General features: G+C 42.1%; 1 protein-coding gene across 1 annotated transcript in view; it reads right to left on the bottom strand.

Moving 5' to 3' along the window:
• Positions 1-26,783, bottom strand: part of LOC140238679 (ski oncogene-like) — a 90,542-nt gene that overhangs the window by 4,309 nt on the left and 59,450 nt on the right. The window contains exon 2 of the mRNA XM_072318579.1: positions 256-467. Coding sequence (XP_072174680.1) covers positions 256-467 — 212 coding nt within the window. The remainder of the gene's footprint in view (positions 1-255; positions 468-26,783) is intronic.

Below are 26,783 nucleotides of genomic sequence, written 5' to 3'. Positions count from 1 at the left end.
ACGTGTGGTATAAAAACTTTCTTTGTTCTGCCATTGCCATGGCAACTTGAACTTAGGAGTGCAAATGCTGTCAACAGCAGTTTATGCTGTTGGCCCAGAAAGGGTCAACTTTAAAAGAATGGCAAAAGAAGGGATCCTACACTGACTGCAATAACTGAATGGAAGAAGACGAGGAAGAAGACAAAGAAGAGGAAAAAACAACAACAAACAAACACCAGTGGGGAGGGGATGGGTGGGGACCAGGGTCATACGTACCTATCTCTGACAAGCACCGTTCCGTGGTCTGGTAGGATGCCCCCCTTGCCCTCCTTGTTGAGGATGCTGGGAGACCAGGGACGGAAGGCGGAGGGCCGCTGGAGGGGCACGGAGCCGCCCCACGACGACGTGATGATGGCATCTTTGCTCAGCTCCTCCTCATCCTCCTCGCCCGGTTTCAGTCTCTTCGCGTTGCCATTCTCGTCCAGACCCTGGAGAAGAGGGAGAAAAGGAATATGTAGGTGAGATGGTATCATTTGATCATCTGAGCCTTACAACATATATTTCATGATAAACAAATTTGTGGTCTGCCACTGTTGTCGCTTTCTATTCTTTATAAGTATGGCCACTGTTGTCGCTTTCTATTCTTTATAAGTATGGTGATAATAATAAGTACCTTCGTCTGTAGAAAATTATTACCACAAAAATTCGCAGTAGGTGACTTTGAAAGTCACCTGAATGGAAAGAGAGATACTTATTAGGAGAATTGCAGTTAAGTAGAATACGTGTGCAAAGCATCTGCACTTTAAATGTGTGAAGTCATTAAACATTTATCACCATTCCGAAGTTCTGCTTGTGATACAACAGTTCATCTCAGGGCATTATGCTTACTTCATTTGGCAGAGCATGATTATTCCACCTCAGTCCATTTCTCATACAGGAGGTAATCTGACTGTGATGTCGTCCCTCCACAGCCACACCCACAACTCATCTCTCCCATTCTCATCACCAGTAAACACCACTACCACCACCAGCACCACCTCCCCCCCCCCCCATAGATCCCACACCCTTCCCTAGTCCACCCCTCCAGCAGGAGCCATCTTGCTCTTAAACAAGTTTCTTCACCTCAACTCCGCCCACATGACCCTCCTCCTCCCCTCCCCCCCCCCTCCACGCACCTAAAATCAATCACAAAGCAACATGATTCGCGATAAGCACAAATTATGTTTATGTAAAGGGGAAGCACAATCACAGAGTAAATAAACAGAGTGTGTTCACGTGCACTGCACGGACCCAAGTGTCCCAATATAGCTCATAATAAAAAATTAAAAAAAAACGGAGAAAAGATCACATAGAAATTGATGACAAATGAGAACGTTGCCCTACATACAGAGTCAGGTCGTTTCATGTTGCCTTTTCTTGTTTGGTTTGTTTAACTACAATTAAAGGCAGCAGATGTTGTTATGAAAGCAAGTTCATTCACCCAGTCTTTCCCCAGATGACATTTGGTACAAAGACGAAGAAGAATAGAAAAAAAGTGTGTCAGAGTTGAGCTCAAAACAGAAAGGCACTGAAAATGATTGGACAATACAAGTGTGTTTCTCATCTCTCTTTTACAGCTCTCATCTCTCTCTTACTGCTTCTCATTTTCCATCAATCTGAAGATCAGGAAGCGAGCCAAGTGGTTATCGTTTACATCAGACGTATGCAATGTTACAATCACAGTTTCGTATGCTGCAATACGTTGTCACTAATGAGCATCATTATTGACGGACTTCAGCGCTTTATTAGAGGCCACAATTACTTCTGGCCACACCAACCCCTATGTTCAGGCAACAGTCAAACTAAATCCTTTTCAATCATGCACTATTTCTTTTCTGAAAAACGAAACCAAAAAAAAAAAAAAAAAATACAGAATCTAAACTTCTCAATCAATGTCACACAACACAAACTCTTAAAAGGACAGGGGGAGATTTTTGTCTTCCGAAAGAAATTCACGTTCTAAGCTAAAATGAGACTAGTATGAGAACTTGACTTCATCGATGTTTTGCATATCACATGTGCTACTTTGAAATAGAGAACATTTGGAAGTAGGCCTACTGGTGAAGTGGTGGTTGAGTCTTAGGAAGAGGAGGAGGAGGACAAGATGATATGACAAATAAAATCACTTGCCTTGCTGAACGCCAAACAAAAATTACTTTCACCAAAGCAACGGCATGCTGCCATATGCAGTCTACACCGACTTCACTCAATCAAGACAGTTGGACTTGGTACCAGCTCAGACCAGTCAGAGAGATTGGAGAAAATAGGTTATCACCATTTCCCATTGTTGTTGTCGGTTGTCCCCAACAAACTAACCCTATCCACTGCTGCTAAACACAATGTGCGTGCCGATCATGATAGAAGATCTCGCTGGCATGCATGCACGGAGACCAGAACTGGAAATAGAGCATCGATTCGCTCGGGCAACACGTGGGTACGGGGTGATAACATATATCAATGGGAATACAATACTGCATGTGATAACATACACTCCTAAATATGTGAGAGACCGGTTTTGGTTAAAGAAGGGGGAAGGGGTGGAGGTCATACACACATAGAGAAGAGAAAATAGATCTATTGTAGGGGTAGCGGGTTAACTCTCTGGAGACCCCCGTCTCTGCATTCCCTTGCATTTGTATGGGATGCTTATGCCTCTTGAGCATGACTGGGTTAAACCTACATGGTTCCAAACAAACATCACTACATGAATGCTCACAAGAAAAGAGCATCACGTCGCATAGCCTACGGAAACGGAACTCTGTATTTTTTTTTCTCCAGCTTAAACAAGCAGAAGATGGGATTCAGAATATGCTGCTGAAAACAAAAAAGAAATGAAAAGGCAAACTTAACAAACTTGCAGATAAAAAAAAAGAAGAAAATGCAGTGTCTGCAGAAGCCCTGAGCAAATGTACTGGGATTGATGGGGTGGGGATGGGGATGGGGGGGGGGGGTTAAAGAGAAATCCAGTAACATGGAACGCAGCCAAGTTGGTGGTGAAGGAAGAAAAGCTGCTGGTAAACATACCAGTGTGGGAGTGGTGTGGCACATTCGCCAGCGATAGATAGAGAGACGACAAGAACAGTTGGGTGTCATAGGGTGAGCCTTTCTAGCCTTTGTACACGTGCATGCACCCAGGATAGCAGCAGCATAGTCTACTGTCTGCAGACCTTGATGGGGTGGGTATTAACAAACAGGCAACAAAAGATTTCTTTCACAAAACATGTGGCCAGAAAGAAGGGTAACTATGATCAATCCTGAGCAGCAATGGTAACAAGTGGCCATGAAAGTTCTGAAGGAAAGGGGAAAGAAGAGAGAAAGAAAACATTTGAAAAAAAAAAGTGTTCTTGGTGTGAGAAAATACACCGTTGTCATTACCCTAATTTCTTGTTGAAGTCGATATAAACTAAAAGCCCCGCCACCGCAATGCCACGAAGCTGGGCCTAGCTACTGAGACTGCTACTTATACACCCCTCCCTGTGTGACCTGTAGTGACCTCTCATGATTCCACTAATGTGCATTAGGGTCAAGGGTGTGGGTGGAAGGGGCTGGCTTACATGTAAATAGACTCTGCAGATGTACTGTACTTGGCAGGTTTTTCTCAGTTGCCAGAGAGACTGGATGATAGAATTCTGGTTTGAGGGGCTACTGGACCAGTAAATTCTAAGAAATGACCTCGGAATTTTAGAATTGATGGTAAACGCAGCGATTCATGTTATTTGTAAAGTATCACTTGATGAAGAGCGATTCTATGGCTGCTGTGTTTGAATGATGAGAGAATTGACTAGAAGGCAAGTCTATGGAACCAACCAACAGGGTAGGGATGATGGGAAAGAGGGTGCAAAAGCTAGCTCATTACCCTCATGAAACAATGAAACTGGTATTTACTTTTCTGTCACATGCACAGCACTCTCTAAGCACCAAACTTAACCCTTTTTGTGCCTAGGACTTTGGACAATGTGTAGGCCTACACCTTTACAGTGTTTTTCTGGGGCAATTGTAACTCGGAGCATGCAAACGTCTCATATGAAACAGGGTGTGCACTTAGGGAAGGAACATGGCAGGCTCATGTTAAAGTAATCATGGCCGACCTGCCTCCTCGTGGGAGAATTCTGGATGCGTGTATCTGTCACGGGACTCCGTACAGAAACTAGAAGATTGCAATTCCCTTCTTTTATCTGCCGTGTCAAACCTCTCATTACCTCAGCATACGGGCTGATATGGCATGAGAACATGCACCACTCTTATTATACACAGCATCTTGAGTACAAATTATGAAACACACAACACATGTAGGCCTACACACACACACACACACACACACACACACACACGCACACACTGGCAACTATAACCGGACATGAAATCCTGCATAAGAAGTCAAGTCAATGACATCAGATTTAATACACTTCTACAGCTAGTCTGATTGATGGGCCCATCATACAGCAATCAATGCAACTGTTTTCCCTGAAAGACGATCCCTCAAAATGTCACACAGGTACGCCAGTGTTTACTATATACCATTCAGGCCGGGACACACTAGACCCTACTGCATGATATCCAGAGCAAAGTCAATTCCGAATGTAGCAGGCATTATGTTTGACTGTTATCAAAGTGGGCCATATGGTCTCCTATTTGCTTCCCCGGGCAGAATGCCTACTCTGGCTCCTAGGGCAGTCTTGGCAGAGGGAAGATGATGGGACCCAGAAGAAAGCTGACAAAGATATGGCAGCAGAGAGTTGACGAGAGCAGATGAAGAGAGCATGAAGGAATGAGAGAGAGATAGATAGATAGATAGATAGATAGATAGATAGATAGATAGATAGATAGATAGATAGATAGATACATGCACTGGAGATGATTGATGTAGAAAGAGGCCCTGTCATGCCTTCCACAGTAACATGTTTACATTATGTAATGACTGTACCCCCTTCTGATGGAATGGTATCAATTACCATCATGGATCTTTTTTTTTTCTTCCACAGATGGTCTTGAAAACTACATGTATATCGACTGCTGTAGGAAATTAAGAGGACATTTACATATTGCTGCGCAAACTTTATAAGCCATCCCAACCTGGAAACCTTAGGCCTATTACTAGTGGAAGACATAATATTCTGAATGAAATTTTCTTTCTTCTTCTCCACCTCCCCCCCCCCCCCCCCCCCCCCCCGAATAAGAAAATGATGTTGACAATCAAATAGGCCTACCCCTGGTAGACTTATATTTTTCTTGCAGAGGATAAGATACAAAATGGAAACACAGTGAGGCAACACACACATCCCTCATCACACTTCCCAGGATCAAACTCCAAATTGTATCTCATCCTTTGGCAAAGGCGATGTAACTGTAAAGGAAGGGGGGCGGTGAGGGTGAAATGGGACCGGTGGGTATGGGAGAGGGCACAGCTAGGGGCAAATGACAGGGGTTGGCATTGATGCACATGCCAGGTGCTGCTGGAGGAACATTCTATTCCCAGTAATGAGAGGCCGCGGTGGGAAAACGCAAAAACAGTCCAGTCTTATGTTGTGAAGGAGATCTTACCCCTCCCCTCCCCCCCCCCCATCTTGTTCTTCATTTGAAGAGCAATATAATGTCAGTCATATTCTTCAGGCTTCTCATGAATCCTCTTACATATTTCATTTTGGTGTTCATTTAAAGGGTATGTACAGTTCTGGTCGATGTGAGGATTAAACTTTTAACGTTTTGCGAGATATTCAGAAACCACTCTATGAGATGTCAAAGAGCATGCAGTTCTAAGGGGTATCAAAAGTTTGTTCGATGAAAATCGGTTTTAAAATGGCTGAGATATCCAAGAATAAGGTGAAACAAAGAGATCCTAATAAAGTTGTGGCATGTCGCCTTTTACTATTAGCACTTTTTGGGATATCTCAGCCATTTGAAAATCGATTTTCATCAAATAAACGTTGAATCCTTCTTAAAATTACATGCTCTTTCATATCTCAAAAGAGGCTTTTCATTATCTCACTTAGGAATGTTCAAAACATGAATCCCCACCTCAACCAGTACTGTACAGTCCCTTTAAGTCCCACCCCATCCCCCCCCCCCTCCCCCGTACAAATGGTACAGTCTGTGTCACATAGTAAAAACAAGAGATGAAGACCCACTGCCTGTATGTCATCATTTTCACTCCCAACCCCCCCCCCCCCTCCATGTAATATAAAAACTTGGTTTGTATGTAGGGGAAGGAGGCACGGAGGGAGGGAAGGGGACCCAGTAATTTCATCGCTTATCAGGAAAATGCCAGCTATTCAAAATCTCATCAGCAATTCCCTTCTACCTCTGCACTCATTATTATTTTTTTTTTTTGTCAACCAATCCACGGAGATATATATTCAATATGCTATCATTGACAAGCTAAATAAAATCACATATATATATATATATATATATATATATATACATACATACATACATGTGTGTATATATATACACAAACATATATATCATGATTCATATAGGCCTACATATATCTATTTATTGACAACAAATACAAGAAAAATTGAGAAGGAAGATGAAGAGATTAGCTAGATGTACGGTAGGAGACAGAGGAACAATGCCCACAGGCTTTTATTAAGGGATTCACATGGCAGAGATCTTCTCATCCACTCAACTTATTATTGTCTGGATTACAAGTCTATTCCTTCTACTCCTAGCCTACCACCCCCCCCCCCCCCACACACACACACATCTGATTGAATATGAAGGGGATAGACAGCTATATGGTATATATACAGGATGACATAAAAAGAGGTAGAGGGAGGAAGACAATGAAAGCAACTTGATGTATGCCACTTTCACATATTACAAAAAAAAGTATAGGCCTACATACTCTGTATGCTCATGTAGGACCCTATATGATGTACAAACATGTGCATGTTTTGTTCGTGAAGTAGTGTACAGTGTAAAAATAATCTGTATATTCGTATGTATGATATATTACCAGTAGGGCCTAAACATGTACATTCCAAAAAGTGCATGTTTTGTAGGTGAAGTAGTGTCCATCATGGAGTAGTATATTTCTAGTCATCCTGAAAGAATTAAAGTCAATGAAAAGTAAACATTTCAAGTGAAATAATCTTACGAAACTGATTGTGCACAAACTACCTATCACACATATCACTTCCTTTAGGCTTATCAATCCATTACCCTTTAATCAAACAAGTAACATCCCAAATACCACCCCATCTCACAGTCACAGGCCCCTAGGAAACCTCCAGAAATCCCAGGGTCCACTATCCAACCCCCTTCCTGTGACCCTCTCGTCTGCCCCCCCCCCCCCCCCCCACATGTAACCACTCTGACCTGGAGTGACCCCTTGCTGCAGGAACTGACCAGGCCTGAGGAGGTGACCTTGCAGTAACCTCACTTGATTTCTCAGTTGGGGCTAATAGTGACCCTCCTGGGAGGAAGGAAAGAATGAGGGGGGGGGGGGGGGGAGGGGGTGGTGGAAGAAGAGGAAGAGGGCAAAAAGCTAGCAGCATGAAGTCCCCATATAATAGGGGCAGCTTCCTCATACCAGTGCTATGAAATCTCAGGCCTTGGAAAAGGTATAAAGAAGTAGTATACCCAGAGAGAAATCTATTACTCAAGGGGACTTTGCAATGTTTGTGTATTTGTTAACATCTATTTATTTATTCCTGGTTTATTACTTTTGCAGCAAAGGTATGCTTGATGTTTGTTTGAAATTTGAGGGGGGGGGGTCAGCATTGGGTGGGGAGGGGCTAGTCTAGCCTCCAAGCTCTGGGTGTTTATTTGTTTACATCTATTCATTCATTCATGGTTTATTACTTTTGCAGCAAAGGCGTGCTTGATGTTAAGTTGAAATTTGAGAGGGGGGGGGGGGGGGGTGGTGTTGGGTAGAGAGATGCTGGTCTAGCCTCTAGGCTGTGCCAGAACTCTATTTATTTCATGTTCATACTCTGGTGAAGAGATCCCCTGCTGTACAATAGTAACAATTACCACACATTAGTATTTCACTTCTCAGGGTCGGTATTGGTAACATAATCATGTTCCTCTGGCGGCATACGGATACATTTTATGGCCTCATTGCTAAACCCTATTGCAGGTGAGTGCAGTACATTATGTAGGGGAAGTAGAGGAGCATTCCAGAGCCTTGAGGTAAGGCTACCTCTCTCAAGGCTAGAGATAAATATGGCCAGATTCTGATGCAGTTATGTGCTTCCTTTAGATAAGGTCTGCAGAAGTCATCAGTAAAAGGTTTCGTGCACTACTTGCTTTACAATAGCTATCACATGAACACACAAAGAGCATATGTTTCTCTTTTCACATACAATGTTTAACTTCATAACTATGTTTAACTAATATCATTTTGAAGTACTGTATAAGCTGTTATTTTCGCGATTTTCGCGAGCTTTGGGCTGATCATGAAATTCAAGACACGCGAAAATATTACCCCGTCATACCTTGCAATGCAATGGTATAACTCCCAAATACAACGCAAGGGGACTACATACACATCTCTGTATGCCTTTTATCAGCAGAGCCAGTAAGAACTTGTTTGGTGCACCCAATTCACAACACAAACAGAACAGCTGGGTGCGTAAGATCCAGTAAATAACATTGCAAAACAATGTAAAACAACAACTCAAGGTTACTCATTTTATGACCTAGAAATATTCCTGATGCTTCTAAATAATAAAACAACCCTGCACAATTGTAACCAGTCATGAGTACAATGTCATCAGCAGGCCACAGGGCTCTTTCTTTCATGTGTGCCACTGGTGCATGCTGTGAAGTTAAAAGGCCCCTTAACCCATTGAGGATGAGCTCATATTGCTATAACACGCATTTTCCATAGAAGCCTGCCTGACTATAATTGGGACCAGAGTAGTCTTAAACGGGTTAATATTGGCTGTACTTGCATACGCTTCTGCGCATACTGCAATGTATACATTTACTTACTTCCCTGGACATATTATATGCCTAAATTTCCTTCTTAGTTCTTGCTTAAGTAGAGAACATCTCCAATCACAAGTGAGGGGATTAGGTTCCAATTTATCAAATCTAAAACCACATCAAGTGCTGCAGGGTATGTGACGCTACATGAGTATGAAAACATATACGCTGCCCTGAAGTCTACAAGAGGTGTATTCTGATATATTATTCCTCCACTTCGTCACTGCCACTCATCATTCTGCTCCTCATGAAAAGAAATATCAGAAATGACAAATCTGTTCAAAGATTTATTCATGAGGGTGCAAAACAAATGTAAATAGATGATGATTCACATTTTTTGCATGGACAACACAGTTGCTACATGTAGACCCTATCGATCAAAACTTGATTCAAATACAGCATACTCTTGTTCTAAACATAAACCCATTATGAGGTAGATATAAAGTACTCCATATTATTCTATTTGGGTCTGGAACATCATACTATAAAGCTTCTCACACATGAAGGATTAGGCCAAGTAAAAAAAGAAAGTAGTTTCTTGTCCGGGTTTTTTGAGCAAGGCGATGAGGGAGGTCCTTACTATTTGATATCTTACTATTTTTTCGAGGATTGTCAAAATGAAGTAATATGTGTTTCTCGTCCGGTAATTCTGAGAAAGGTAACGAGAGAGGGCTTACTATTTTCTATATCCAATTTATGAAATGAAATATCACTCTGGTAGCTGTGTTATGAGAGACCAGGTCCCAAGTGTATGTCTTGCCTGCATTCTGTGCATTTTCAAACAAATATATATAATTCGTAATATGTACCATACTTGAAATGAAACTTCATGCATACAGAAATACATTTGCTTTTTCTTTCCACTACAGATGTCAAGGGAAAATGACCATCTTAAAACTGGTATTTAGTGTTGTAATGGCATTTCTGATACCAGTGTACTTGCAATTCTGATGTATTGTGCTATTAATTGAAACAGGTATAAAACATGTCTTTCAACAAAGAATGTACGACTGAAATGAATTCCATGATATTTAAAACACTGCTTTATTTATCATTGGTGTTTGTGACTTTTTGTGTCCACACAGCTGGTATGTATCTGCATTTCTTCACATACAGTTGTAGCACATTCAACTGGAAACTGGCTTGTACAATTGCAGATGGATGTCAAAATGATACTGATATGGCATTATAGCATTAAACATTTAAAGATGTTTCTTCATGTTCTAAAAAGACATTTGATAATCACTCATCATTTGGATGATGAATAATTATATTGTATACCACACTACAGAATACTCCATGATACGACTCACGGCCGTGTCCGTGAATTTACATCGTAAAGAAAAGTATCCCGCAGAAATACGAGACAAACCAGAATCCGTGGAAAAGTTATTTATTTTGTAGATACACCCATTTAATAATTCTACATTTGCTGGAAAAGCGCATTCATTTTATCTTCAAAATATTATAACAATACATCGCCGTCAGATGCAACGTTACAGAGCAGAGTGTACGGGCCTCTACACAGCTACAGACACGCACACTTTGCCAATAAACGGTGCGGCACGGCGCGGCCACTGCATTATCGTACCTTCCGACACTGCACGCACATGCACATAGTCACAATGACAGGAAAATGTATACAAACTCCATACAATCCTCACAAGCATTTGTACAATACAATTCATCCGCTTAAAATATGAGAAACGGGGAAAAATACGAACAATGCGCGAAATACGCGTGGAATATCAGCGATTGTTCGCAAAAATGTTGCCGCTAGAATCGCGTTCACGACGTACCGAGTGCGCTGTACATCACAGCCCAGGCCCGCCCGCGGCCCGCCCATCCAACTACAGTTCGACTGCTTTGTGCTAATGTGGAGCAGTGTGAAATGCATGCATTATTACATACGCACTACAGAAGCTACAGCTGTACTACAGCTAAGTAGAGGACGCAAGGCGTAATTAGAAATGAGACATCATCATTATGTAATGGCAGGTGAATATTATTGTCAATTTCTTTTTTTCGGCGGCCGAAAAAATAGTAAATATCAAAAAAGTCGATTCGGCAACTGAAAGTCGATGCGGACGGGGAGCGGGCTGGGACGAGAATTATGAATTTCGTAGTATTTTCAGCGCCATTTTGAAAATAGTAAATAGTAAAAAATCGATGCGGCGGCCAAAATCGATGCGCGCGAGGACGAGAAACTGGTTTCTTTTTTTACTTGGCCTTATACATGTAGTAAAGAGACAGTGAGCCTAGTGAGATACACTTCCTCTGGAATGCAAATGACTGTTTTAACATTTTGGACCAGCCACTTACTCCATAGGCCTTTAGTAGTCACATAATGTGCAGTTTTCCTTACAACCATGTCATTGGCGCAGACCCTTTTATTACCCAACAGTACTAAACCCATCTTGCTCTGGCTAAGCTGTGAGTCGGTTAAAATTCATGAAATTGAAATGTGGGAATATGTCTAAACAATTAAATCCCTCGGCTTACAGTTGGTCAAAAGACTCCTGCCGGAAGTTTTTGTTCTGTTTGTTTTGTGGTTAAGGAGATAGTTTTGTACTGACGTCAACTACATTACCAGCACAGACTGAGGCAGGATATGTAATGTGCATTGACGCTGTTACTCCTCACCACGGTAACCTTGAACATGCGTGCCAGCATGAAGACTGGCTAAACACTAAACTTGCGAGGGCATTCGACAGGAAATGGTGTCAGGGAATGATCACAGCGACCTTGGCAATGATACAGGCCTCCTGCAGACTTGCCTCTTTTGGTTTTTGTTTAATCTGTCGACGTGAGCAGACAGAAAGTAGGCAGAGTACCATCCAAATTTCAAGGTTCTTCAGCCAACAGGTGCCATTTGCTGCTTTTAATATTTCAGTACTGGCACAAACAGGAATTCTTCTGGAAAATATTAGGTTTGGAAACAAAGCAATGGGGGGGGGGGGGGAGCAAAATATTTTTGTTTTACTCTGTCATTCATAACCCTCCCACTAAGTGCCCCCACCCCCAGCTCAGCCCGAGTACAACCAGGTTACACATTTTCTTCTTTTTGTTTTATTGTTCTCATCAAACCTAAGTACAGATAAAGAGATGGTTCTATCACACACGAGTGCTAATATGTAGGCCTAGAAGTTGCCATTGTCCCAGGTCATTAATAACAGCCGCATGTGTCTGTCAAAATACACACACACACACACACACACACACACACACACACACACACACACACACACACACACACACAAAACAAACAAACAAACATACTACACTACTCAGTAGTGCTGCTGAGTACAGTGTAGGTCTACATTTACATGCATGCTTTGGGCTAGATATGTAAGGTGTTTTGATTTTTTTCACTCAGCTATTTTGCAATGAGACTCTCCCTACAAATTCAAGCTCTCACATTTTGAAGAGAAGGGGGGGGGGGGATATCAGAAGAAGAAAATGACACAAGGAACATATTTTCTGTCCTCATTTCTGGGATCCACTAGGTAAGGTTATGCTGCTACTTAAAACTAAGAAAGTTCTCTTTATCTCAAAATCATGGTCCGTTTGGTATGCCTCCCACTATCCTGTTAATCATCACTTACTCTCAGGGGGTTTCAAGCTAAAAAAGTTTATATATACCTCTTTAAATTCTCTATTTCACCCCTCCCCCCATTCTTCTTCTGGTTTTTATTTTGACTTCTGTAGTGTAGGCTCTGCTGGGTTCTTGCATGCATGCCAGGATTTTGACGTCAGATTTTTCGCCTGCCAAGTGCTGTCAGCCACTCCTGGTCTCAGTGTGTGTGCGAATATCGGCACGTTTGACCTTTGACATGTACAAAGACAGGTGACAGTTCCGACTCCCCCCCCCCCCTTCACACTGGGAATCAAAGCTGGAGAAAGCTCATTGTATCTCCATGTGCACCATGTGTGTCTTTGCAGAACACCACAATCGATGCATCTGAATGCATCTTCATCAAACAGACAATTGAGCCAAAATCAGTATAATCAATGTTAAGTAGGACTATTTAAATCTACAAAATGTGAACAATAGTTTCATTAAAAACTATTTCTAGAATGTACTGTCACTGAGGCTGTTTATTGAGAATATTAGTGACATCTCCTTATATTTGCAGCTTTATTGCAAATTTTTTCGTACAGTAGGGTGCAGTAGGGTGCTTCTGTGATACAACTGAACTACAGGGCCTACACATGCATCAAATGTGATAATTCGAAAAAAAAAAATCAATCGCTGCTCCCGATGTTGAATGGTGGCTTTAAGGCCATTCACTGCAGATGCACCAATCCTCCAAAGAAACACATAAAAGCAGAGAGGGAGAGAGAGGGAGAAATGGGTGTCAGAAATAGAACCTTTTACTCTGCCTCAGCGCCGATCTTAAATTTCAAGAGCAGAAAACAGAAATAACTGCCAAATTTGGCTGCTCATCTGTCGCCTCTCCCATTACAACTTCCATAGTATACACAAGTGGACTTCTTCTTGTTAGGGGGCATCAAGAATAAAGAAATAAAAATAAAATAAAAATTCCATCTGCCCCAAGCCTCTCTCGCACTGGCGAGGAAAAGAAGGTTCTTCGCGCCATTTCGTTTTGGGGTCATGAACCAGAGACAACTTCATGCTCTGAATGAATTACTGAAGGCATCATTCAATTTGGGCACAAGCTAGAAATGGGGGAAAAGAGAGAGAGGGAGTGAGGGGGGAAAAAAAAATATGGTTGCTAAAAATAAAGGCCAGTACCCCTTTTTCCTCGTTCAACACCAACAATTCATGGACTTGGGATTTTTTTATGTCGCAGAGAATCCAAGAAGAGAGAGTCAAGTTGCAATTGGTTGGTGGGGGCATTTTAATGCCACCCCGCTCTGATCATTACTGGGGTTCTTGCTTGTGCTGCTTCCCCAGTGTAAAGCGTGGCCAAAAATGGCGACTAGTCCAGGGCACCAACTCGAATCTCCCCCATGGAGAGGGACACCATTGTTGTACCTACAAGCTCAGAACACTAGTAATGTCTGCCGAGGAGCATAAAGGCACTAATGCTTGTATTTGTGCCCTTCCTGCATGCGCTCTACTCCCTATAAAATACATCACAGATTCACATGGAAGAATGCAGCAAAAATCACCACAGTACATCCACTCCTTTCCCCCGAGCTGAGGCTTCTTTTTCGCTGGTCTCGGAGAATCCCATCCTAAACAGATCACCCAGAAGGGAGGAGCAGCGCACAAGTGTGAGATGGCTGTAGAAACACTTCGAGCATAAAATGTCACCCCATGTGCCCACGCACTTTCACCCAGTGACCCTCGACCTCCGGGACGCTCCACATGAGACGAGCTGTTCAGGATCATGAGGTGGTTGGAAGAGGATCTGGTAACGATCTCTCCTGCCAGTCATCTATCTTCCTCATGTCATTTACAACGTAGGAACGAGTAATTCTACCTGGGCGGAGCTAAGACCATACACTCTTGATATCACTCAAGTGAAATTCACGATGGCACGAATAATCACGGCAAATCCCATGTTCTTTTCATCTCTCTTATTGTCCTAAGAGCGCACTTCAGAGAAAAGAAATGTAGACACTCTCGAATACTTAACAGGAGAAAAAAAAAAGACAGAAGATCACAAATTACTATCATTTTCAAGTGAATAAGATATCATTATGGCTTGTATCACTTTCATATCCCTCCATACACATCAATATTGTTTTCAGTACAATGTATGTTTTGTCATTATGTACATTTAATTCGACATTTATACTGGTAGGCTGAGTCACCCCCTACATTGCTGTATGAGGAAGTCAAGTCCATTATGCTTGTATAGTGTTCAGCTGAGACACAACATCCGCAAGGCTGAATGCACACACGACTCAAATGCCTTTCTCAAGTCCAGTTTTACCGTCCAGTGGACTATATCAATCATCTGTTTCCATGGTAACGGAGGACAGCACCATTTGAAGTCATTCTCCCACTCCAATCCCAATCGTCATTGTCTGGAAATACTCCCGGCACTTATGGAAAAATGGCCATCGATAGCGAGCAAATAAAGTCCACTTTGCATATTATGGCCTATTACTGTGGCTATGAGAACCTATACTGATGTCCTTCTGCTGTTGCTGTGTGTCCGTGTGGGTGTGTGTGTGTGTGTGTGTGTGTGTCTGTGTGTTTAACTACTACATCTGCAATGCTTGCTGTAAACTGTGTATCAAGTATATCATTGCCATGTGTGTTGTGATGGGGGAAGTGAGATAGGAGTGTTAGCTGAACGTGATGTGTGGACACCTAGATATAGTGACTTTGGACAGGAATTACAAATCAAATCTCTGACAGATTGAAATTCGCTTTAGATTTTCTTCATATCGTTGTCCATGTGTGAAGTCACAAAATGGTGAAGCCTACTCATCCAGTAATCAATGGCAGCACCAAAACTTTAAAGGGATGGTACAGTGTTGGTGGAGATGACAATTTGGCTTTTAACTTTTTGCGAGATACCAAGAAAACACTTATGATATAGTACAGAACATACCATTTTAAGAGGAATTCAAAGTTTATTTGATGAAAATCGGGTTTGGAATGACTGAAACATCCAAAAACAAAGTAAGACAAAGCGATCGTAATAAAGTGTGGGTCCCACTCTTTATTAGAATCACTTTTTTGATATCTCAGCCATTTCAAAACCAATTTTCATCAAATAAACGTTGAATTCATCATAGAATTACATGCTCTTTCGTATTTCATAAGAGGTTTCTCATTATCTCACCAAAAAAAATGTTAGAAACCTGAAATTAGGTCTCAACCAAAACTATACGATCCCTTTAAACAATTATAATTTTTGAACAGAAAGTCAAACTTTCCTAAAACTTCACTGATGGACGCATTCTACTAATATTGCTACATTAATTCCATCCAAATGTACATTTGGATTTCACTTCCCTATACGGAATACTGAATGGCTATCTCCTTATGTCGGATACTGATCTCACGTTACGCACACATACTTTAAACTAAAGTCTATCCCACTTATCACCAATACCAATGAGATCATCATGCTTCCGGATGTGTCGCTGGGAGCGAGCAACATAAGAGCTTTTAGCATTGAGAATGATACAGATGAGAGATTACATCACACAGACACAGACAAAAACACACACACACATACACACAGACAGACAGAGGGGGATGCTCCCACCGGTAAAGGTGCTGCAACGCAAGGCTGTTGTGTCATGTACAGTCCTTCGCCATATCTCGCCCAAGGAAGAAACCTCTTCAGAGGCCATGAGAACTATGGCGGCCTTTTGCGATTGCATTATATCCCCTCTGTTCAGTCTCCCCCCAAAACTGAATCGCAATGATTTCTCACCACTCTTCGCTGGCTGGCAATCTCCTTGAGAGAATCGCGATGCAACAACGATGGCCTTCGCTCCTTCACACTCCCCCTAGTTTCATTTTCTCAGCGCAGACATGAGCTGCTGCTTCCAATGTTTTGGTTGGGATGATCTCATCACAGACTGATTCATTCATATAGATCTTTCTCTCAAGCTCTTCACATACACTTCAAGGTCCACATTTTCCTACAGCTTGCTTGTCAAGCTTTGCTTGCATTGTAGAAAAGTTAAAAGGAGAGAGAAAAAAAATATGTCTGGAATCCAACATACCAAGGGGGGGGGGGTAGCCTCCTACCATGAAAATAAAGCAAGATTGCTGGTCTATTTTGTCTACTCACACTCTATTATACATTTCAACAATAGATCATGTATGGATTTCAAATTGAAACCACACAAGAACATTAAAAACAAGGAGCAGAAAACCCACTTATGGGGAGGGGGAGGGGCAACAGAGGAGGGCAACTGCTGGACGAGTACAATGATGATCAGACAATGGTTCATCCAAAGCGAGGAGCCCATTCTCAAAAGCCATTTGAACAAGTGCAGTGAAATGTGATTGCCACTAAGCACAAAAATGCATCCCATGCCTAGTAGAGGTAGAGGTATACATAGCTATGAAATGGAATATGAAATGGTACGGGGGGGGGGGGGGGGGGGGCCTGCAGATCTGTTTTTGGCTCAGTATTTCTTCATGACATGAGATATAGAATGATCTCCTGCAAACAGGCATGAAAACTACAAGGTCTAGATTGCCTGGACTAGACCTGAGAAGATAAAGGTTCACTGAACCCGTTGAAGACGAGTTCTGAGTATACTCGGGCAGGTGTCTATAGGAAATGCGTGTTGTAGCAAAATCAGCCAGTCGTCAACAGCTGAACAGACGAGGTAGAACATTTTTTTTGGTATTTTTTTTTTCTGCTCACCAAGGCTACAGGTCATTACATTAGAATGACCAGCACATCTGATCTCAGCTTCCAGCTGCAAAGCTATCCAACAATGCAGCTCACAGACTGCTGCAGATGTACAACACAGTCTGCTGACTGCGATCAGCACATTTTGGAGCCTTTGTTGCTGTTGTCATCTTGTTTTTGTTTTGTTTTGCTTTGTTGAAATCACAGATCAATGACATCCACGGCTAGTGATCTCTTATTATCTCCGAAGACTATTTTCTGCTCACAAAGGAAACATTTTCAGGGCCTCATCAACCTCACATTCTAAACTATTTGATGACAGTGAAAGAGAGAAAAAGAAAAAAAGAGAGACAAAGGGGAAAAAAAAATAGAACACTCTTGAGTCCAACTCTATTGATCTGATCTAGATTAACAGCACCATTAACCCCTCAGCATTCAGAGCACCGAGGGCAGATTAGGACAGATGAACCTCTATCATTTGCCAACTTTCTGTGGGCCAATAACAGTCAGATTTATTCGGGGTCAAGCAAAGTTTGGACTCTGCTGTCTCTAGTCTAGACAACAAGGAAGACCCATATCATAATCACATAGAAGAAACCTTGGCACATTGCCAAAGGAACTGGTAAAGGAGGGGGTGGGGGTGGGGGTGGGGGAGTCATTTGAATTGTCAAAGACACAGAGGACACCACCCTCCCTGTTTGTCTCATATGTAAATCAATGAATGAATTAATAAGTGGAAAGAGACTATTAAAGCATGGCACATGACCTTTCATCTACGTCGTAATCACTCGCTAACATCCCAGCTGCTACTCCAAGATGTCCTCAAGCTGAACACACCAATGAAGCAACAACAAACGAATTGAACACTTAATACACAAACAAACCAATCCTCTTGATATCACATGCTGTATTTACTCTTGGGTCATTCATGAAATAACTACTTTCATCCCCAAACTCATCTACCACTACAGTCTTTACTCATGTCTGGTTCTTAACACCTCTGCCCTCAGAACCCCATTGATTTTTTTTGGTTTTTTTTTTTTTACCCCTCCCTTTTCTTTCTCTCTCAAAAAGGGGAAAAGGCCCCATCCCCTTTGCCTAACTCCCTCAATTCATACTGGTGTAGGTATAGATGGGGTCAAAGGTGCAAATCCTTTAATGCCGTGTGCACAGGCAGGAGAAGTTTGTTGACATTATGAAAATTATGCATATGAATTCAGGGTCAGAGTCTACTGACCCGAGGGTGGGGTAAAACACCACTACAAGAGGGATGGAGTGGTGTTGGGGGGGGGGGGGAGAGAAAGAGTGGAGACTGAAGAAAGGAGGGCATAATGCTTATTTCAACACCCCCGGGGGATAACATAATCAACATCTGTCGTGGCCTGACGCAGGACAACATTCCAGCAGCCGCAGGTCTTCTTCTTCTCTCTCTCTCTCTCTCCCTGGCTTCTCTCTACACATTGTCTAGACAATGGCGGTACGCAAGCACGCTCCTGGACCGGCGACTACTGCGTCTGTAGTAGTCCGGGTGGGCAGAGAGTCTGTTTGTAGGTCACTCCGATAACCCTTGGGTCCGATCAATGCTGCCAGACGACCACGGGCTAAATGGGGCAGCGAGCTGGGGCGATGAAGGTCTTCTCTCCCGAGTATTTGTTTTCTCCATTTTAATCGGCAGGAACATAATACTGCCAGTCTGCCTGTTTCCGTCCACGACAAGTCATCTCTACGACCAGCAACTCTTCTGGTCCACCGCAAATAATATCATTACAGCGGCGGGGACAGCAACGCCAATTTCCGTCACAAAATCTTAGCTGACCCAGCCATGATAACACCTGGCTCTTTTATACACACGAGGTCAATGGCTCCAGAGATTTTTATATCAGCAACTGCAGACATCTTCCCAATCCTGATAAATAAAATCCTGTGCTGCTGGAGCTCCTGTCACAAACTTTGCTAGCTGCTATGCATCATTCAAGTGAAAACAAACAAGAACATAGAACGGTCGCAAATCCCATTTACTTTGAGCACCTCAGAGGCAGAGGAAAGCATGCAAAATCCTACAATAGTTTGTGCATTTAACACTGCAAGGACCACTTCAAGTAAGTCCCACATATCCACGCGAATAGACTCGTCTTTGGCAATGTGAGGGTTAATATCCTTCCATACAAAATGGCACTTGAACACACACCTACCTGCATGTGTGCTCCATTTCTGGGGATGCAAAGAGTTCGAACATAATGAGTGGACCTCGATAACGCTGAAGTAGCTTCGATAGGAGTTGCGATTTTTACAGGGCATTTTAAAACTGAAGTGAGAGGGGGGTAGGGTGGAGAGACTGACCCGGCCACATAGACCGCAAGAAATATGGGTCACCGCCGTCACCCTCTCTTCTTCGTCTGCTGCGAAAAACTAACACGACCTCCTCGATAATTGTGGACTGGCAGAATAAACTTTGCCCGGGGAAATTATGGCTGCCGCAGCCAGACATCTGCTGCTGCTCGACAACAAATCTAAAGGGAGCGTCTTGCCACTCTTTCCATATTCATTCGCCAAAATGTCTGCTGTGTTTTATTGCATCCTGGATTAACATTCACGGGGTAGTCTAACTTCCTCACCCCCCTCCCCTCCACCTTCCAACGATAAAAATAAAATTGACCATGGATTTCAGTTTCTCAAGATCAACACCAAGGGATGCACAGCTATGACATGCACTGAGTAAAATCTCTCTGGGTATTACCTAAAAAAGTACACAACATGTCACAGAAGTGAATATTATAGGATGAGCTGGAGAAGCCCACATGTCAGGCTTGAACCAAGGCCAGCTTTCTTATTGAGCCCTGGACAGAAATGAAATGATAAATGCAGACATCATAAATTTTATACAGGATTCTGTCAGTCTCCCTTCGCCATTTTTACTCTTTTCTTTTTTTCTTTTTTTCTTATACAGGGGGAGGGGTGGGGGCAGGACCAGAATGTAAAAACTAGTGTCTGGTAATTGTTATTCTTTTCAGGCGTCCGGACATACAGATGCTTCAACTGGGATATAAATCAGCGCTCCTACAAAGACTCCAATTTTTACAATCAACTGCAGCAGCGTACTACATTCAATGCAAGTACTGCAAGGCACCGTACCCAGCCATTACAAGAAACGCTGGGGATATTATGTGCTTGCAGTGATTTACTATGCACGAGAAAAATGTGGGGCCTCATGCAGAAGGAATGATAGCCTTACTCTAAGGCAAAGTCCTGTTTTTTTTTCTCTACCCATCATCATTCTGTTCAATTTACTGAAGTGTTTTTGAACATGCCATTTGAGACATACTCTGTTCCTCCTGAAATAACATTCTCCCATTTTGTGCATAACCTAATTCTTCACAACACATTATGCACAATATCAATGCAGGCTCTGAACAAAGCGAACAATGCGATCAAATGGAAAACTCTTTGAATTGAGCGTGTTTATTTGAATTGCTTTATGCTTGCTTTCATTTATACCGCCAACTTTCTAGAATTAAGGCCATGAACAAATACATACATGCACGTAAAAAAAAAAGCACCGAGACTGCATGTAGGCCTAGGCCTACTTGTTGACAGTTTCTGTTTAAAGGCAACTGATTAGAAGGGGGAGGGGGAACTGCTTTTCCTGACGTAAAGAAATACCACTCCACAGTCTTGAGTAAATTCTGTGTACATGATTATGATTGATATGCATGAATTGTAAACACAACTTCCATAGGAAACAACAACAACAAAAGAATCACCTCATGTAACTCTAGACCTGACCTCTCACTCTATCTTATCAATACTGAATCCACCGCCCCTTGAGAACATCACACTTATTTAAGGAAAAAGGAGTGGGACCAAAAAAAACAAAACATCAGGCATCAAGGAAACTGTCAAGTACTTAGCCACTCAAGTCATCTTACAGGAAAGCACCAAAAAAAAAAAAAAAAAAAAAAAAAAGAAGAAGAAGAAGAAGAGGGGTTGTCTGGCTTTCAGGTGCAATTACCAAGTCTAGTCTCCCTGATTATGGAGCAGTCAGGTAGGGCAGTGTGCTGAACCAGGGTGGGGTGTCATGGCAGAACAAAAGAATATCAAAGGGGGGGGGGGTATTAGTGCAGGAGGGCATTGGCATTAGTCTTCTCCCATGGGTGTTTGTTATCCACTCTATATAGGCCCTACTGTTAAGCGAGAAATTTTCGCGAACTGGAGCCCACAGCCTTTTTTTTTTTTTTTTTTTTTTTTGCGGCATAAAATTCTAGTGAATTGCCACTGGCACCTATTTTATGTAGTGTAGACAGGGACTTTCATTGGCCTTTGAATTTGCAAATCTTGGCTCTCGCGAAATTTGCAAAAGTAGCATGAACTTGAACATTTATGGCTTTACAATACATATTTATGGTATTTGGATATCCACAGTCAACAACTCTACTAATATCACACTGCTGTAAAAGAACACCTTAGCATGGCAAGCCACCTCATAAAATGAATTACCAAGAAGGAATTATTCATACATATTTTCTCCAAGAAACAGCATCTTTCTCAACTGATCAGACATGTGTTATCAAACAGGCAAGGTATCTCAAGATTTGTGTTATCCTGCTTGCGAAGAAGTGTGCTGAGACTAAGTGAAGGTCTGGAGAGCTAAGAATAAGAAGCAGGAGATGGGGGGGGGGGGGGAGAGATGGGGGGGAGATGGGGGGAGGGAGGGGGATGGGAAAAGGGGGAGGGGGATTCCATGAGGTCCACTGAGACACAATGGGATAGACTTGAAGGGTTTCAAAGAAGCGCTAGGATGGGGGCAAACATTACACCGAGGATATTGGTGTCACCTTTTGTGCACTTCTTCCCGGAGAATAAAACTTTTGGAAACACGGCACTATTGATTGTTTGTCTCAAGAAGCCGGCAAAGTTCGGCACTTTTTGGACTGCCCAGACTCTATTTCTAGCATCGTGAATAAAAAGGACAAACATAAAAAGTTGCTGTTGTTGTTTTTTTAAATTCAAGTCTGATGCTGGAGTGTACTCACTGGTTCCTACTCAGGGTTCGAAATTGGCGATGGTCCGCTGGCCATTGGCCACCCAAAATCAAGTCGGACTAGCTAAAAATCAAAAATTCTGAAGTTACTAGTCTGTCTGGCTAGCCAAAATATTGCTTCAGTGTCAAAATTGATTCTAAGTAGTCCGCCTGGCTAGTTAAAAAAAAAAAGTTAAGTGTGACCCCTGTACTCTTTCTTAAAGTCAAGCCATATACCCTGTACAGTTCTTGATTCAGTCCATCAAATATCACTGTTGGAAAACAAGTAGGCCATGGGCCTACATGTTTGTCCACATCCCATCAAAACACAAGCAATAACAAAGTTTTGAACTGACTTGGCACAACAATGTGGACATAAAACAATGCAGGGCTGGCCCTGTTGCATAAAAAAGATGTACAATCAAACATAAGTCAGGTATCAGACAATCAGAATAGAGCATTCAGAGATGCCGGTGCAATTACCTGATCTAAGTATGATCTTATGCAACAGGGTCCAGGAAACATTAACAGAACAGCCCTAAATACACTCATATTTCCCAGTACATTCTCTTCACTGGTACGTGCTTACAAAGTCTTGCATTCTATTCTCTTGACAACCAACCAATCACAAGGCTGCGGACTCTAAGAACTAGCTTGGAAAAAGATCTCTCCTTTCAATGCCATCCCAAGACACAAACCAAACAGAATAGCGATCTTCTCGCTGATCATTCACTGTTCGTTGTCATTATTATGTGATCAAGATGCCTCCGGTGTACATGATTAAGCCTCCCCTGGCTCTGAAAGGATGCAGAGATGACTTGGGGATTACCACAGGGCCAAAGGATACTTGCCAGATCCCTAAGAAGAGAATTGAGTGATGACTTCATACAAAACCTGGCAAAGCATTGGAATAAAGAGGAAAGGGGGGGGGGGTTGGGCAGAGGAAGACGATATTACAGAACAGAAGGGACATCATATGACCATGGGGGATTAAGGTCACATTAATTACAACACACACGTACTCTGGATGGCTTAAGGGAGCGATCCAGCCAACATAGGAAGTTCATTAAGAATGGGATCAGAGAGCTATGTCCTCCTCTTCCTCCTACCAACATTGCAAAGTGCCATTGGCAGAATGTACTCAACAGGTTGCCATGGCAACAAGAGTCTACCGCATCAAGTCCAGAGGGGAAACTTTCACTGCAGAAATTCCAATCTTGTCCTCATTTACACTGCCACCACTAAATTTCACTGAATCAATATCTTATACTAGAAAAGTATCAAGTGAAACTGGTTGAATTCATTTATTTTTAATGTAAAAATGAGAGAAACCTGCAAATATTTGCCAATTTGAGACAGACACAAAACATTAATTTTCTAATACTTTCTGCGATTTAGAAGCTTTTGACAATTCTGCACCAGAAATAAACAATCATTATGAACAGCATGAATAATTCAAAAGAAAGGATTCTATGGCCCCGTTGCAAGAAAGTTGCAATCAATTGCAAATAATTGCTAATTTTGAAACAACCATTCTGATTGGCTCAGGGTCTGCCCTATTAAGAAGACATGCATGCAACAATGATTTTGACTGGCCAGTGACAATCAGTTGCAAGTTGCGTTTAAACGCAAAGTTTCTAGCAAAGGGGCCTATGTTTTCCCCCTTTATTTTACCCTAAGAAACACAAATGCTAAAGAGTACAATATTATAACAGAAAGACACAGTGTCAAACAATAGATAAGCAGTTTCTGGCCTTTAATGGGTTAATCAAAGATGGAGTTGGAAAGACAACTGAGAGAAGAGAAGGAGCTGGAAATGATAGAAGAGCATAATGAGGTTTGGTGTCAAAGTGGAACTGACTGATAACCTCAAACACATGCACAGGGGTACACCAACGCCCCACATACCAGTAGGCAGGCAGCACTGGTGCAGTTTCGTTGTTTCATCCATCTTTGAACCCGTCCGGCATACCAATAACAATCCATCCATCATAATTAATATTTCACACTCACGCATGCACACACACACATCATCCAAGAAACTGCCTATAAACCTTCTAACACATAATATCAACCAAATATTCTGGATGCACATGTGAACTCCATTGCTGACCTGAGCTGTGAGTTCAACCGAGCATGGGAATACTTGCTTGACATTCCCTTCTCCCACCTGTACACACAAAACACACACACAAACACACACATACAAACATACACACTTCACAGACATTCATTCAACTATTCTTTGTGTGTGTGTGTGTGTGTGTGTGTGTGTGTGTGTACACACGAAAGATAGCAGACTTACTAATTGAGTCAAGGGCATTTACAAAGCTGAAGAAAAAAAACAAACAGGCGAGCCAGGGCTTGAGGAAAGGGAGATTAATTCTGACTGGGAGGGTTTAGTTTAAAAAAAAAAAGAAAAAAAAAAGACTAAATTTACATAACACACATCAATTGTTCAATGTCTCAGCAGCCATTGCCCCTGACTGCACCAGAGTTGCACAAAAAGGATTAAGCCATATACACTGGAAAGTTAATCAAATAGCTAACCTCTTCATTACTTGCTTTTACATTTTTACAGATTTGTTGGTGTTTTGGGGTTAATATTAGGGTTAATATAAGAATTACTATCCTTGAGGATAGCAGATCATTTTCCCTACTACAGGTGGTGATCTTCAAATCTGGATGAGATACCAATTTTTCTATGTTGGCATTTCAATTTATATTACTCATTTGCTGTTGTACGAGAAACTTGGTCACAAGATGAGAGTGAAATTTCAGTTGTGATGTGAGCGTCTTGTCTGATATCAACACTTGCTGCAAAGCTTGGTACATGCATCCATGTTGTGTATCAAAAGTGGGCCATAAAGCCAGCTTCATCATCCCAACTAAAGATGCAGTCATTTCAATTGCAGCATCCTCTGTCATTGCTCCAAAGCAACCATCCCCAAGCTCATATCTCCCTAGTGGAAAGAGAAACATGAAGAATTATATCGCATAAAGTTTGCCACCCACCCATTTCACATCTAAACAACCCATCTACCCCACCCACTCCCTTTCCTCTGTTAAATTCATCCTACAAACTGTCTTGATCAATGCTTGTAGCTGTAGCTCCATGAGCAATGCATGATCAACCTTGTAGTTACACACAAAGTAGAGGATGAAATTCACACTCAACACACACAGAAACACACACTAACGCAAAAACTAAAAAACACACACACTATTACTCTGGGCACCCCTCCCTTCCCACCCCCTCCCCATCCCCCCCCCCCCCTCCCCTGGTTACCCTCCATCCCCACCCCAGAGTGAGACGGGTCCATCTTCTTGTAAGACTATCTTGCCAAGGGACCCTGAGATTAAAGAGCAGACCCAGTCAATGGCAAGGGGACACCTATTGTTTACCCCACTTCAGAGGATCAGAAGGCGGGACGTAGTGTATCGATCTCCTACTGCTGCAAATGCACTCTATATATATTACGTTCTCCTTCTTTTATGTCTGAAGGGAGGGGGGGGGGTAAGGTTGATGGTCATTGATGGCAGACAGAGAAAAGTAAAGTGAGAGAGAGAAGGACATTGGGCAAACAACAGCTCTGTGGTCATTGTGTGTCCTGGGAGTAAATAGCCAGCAAATGAGGGGGGGGGGGTGGGGAGGGAGAATGGTGTAGTAAGAGGCAATGTATACAAAAGCTTGGTCTTGTCGAGGACAACGCATTTGAGATACTGTACATGTGAATGTGCATGGGTTGTACCTGTGCATGAGTTTGGGCATGTATGCTCGGGCATAGGTCGCCAGGTAGTGTCTATTCTATTAAACTAACATTAAAGGTAATGAAAACACGGAAATGTTTATGCTATCAAACAAACAGGAAATATTTGTTGATGTTTCTGTGAATAATTGTGATATGATATCTAAGATCGCATGAAATATACATAGGCACTGTATTTATGGTCCGATCAAAGACACAGACAAGAGAAAACAGAAATTTGTGCTCATGCAAAATATTTTGACAACATTGATAACACTTCCATATCCATGATGCAAATGGAGTGATCAGCTCCAAAGATTACACTCACTTCTAGAGACATACTGTATTTGACATGTATTTCATGAAAATATTTTGCAAAAACCCAGCTACACAATAAAATATATGGCCTAAAGATGATATCACAAACTTATTCTCTTTGTTTTTCCCCAAGGGGTTTACAAATACGCTTCTTCCCATGCGCATATCTACACAATAATGACAAAGGTAGGATTTATTTTGGGAGACACCTGCAATATTCAAACCAGACAGAATTCTACCCCAGTGGTACCTTCCCCTCCTTTTGCTGATTGGGCAGGGAGAACAATCATTCAGAGAAAGGAAAAAAAATCTTGAACAAAGACTACACATTCTCTTCCATTAAAGTACATGTCCACTCACTCGGCAAGCTGGGGACTAGGCAATTAAAACTGGCTTTGTACACTTGAATGGGCCAAATACGCCACTAGCGGTATAAAGAAT

Source organism: Diadema setosum, chromosome 15, assembly GCF_964275005.1.
Source record: "Diadema setosum chromosome 15, eeDiaSeto1, whole genome shotgun sequence".
Lineage (NCBI taxonomy): Eukaryota > Metazoa > Echinodermata > Echinoidea > Diadematoida > Diadematidae > Diadema > Diadema setosum.
This window is presented reverse-complemented; position numbering and strand designations above follow the sequence as displayed.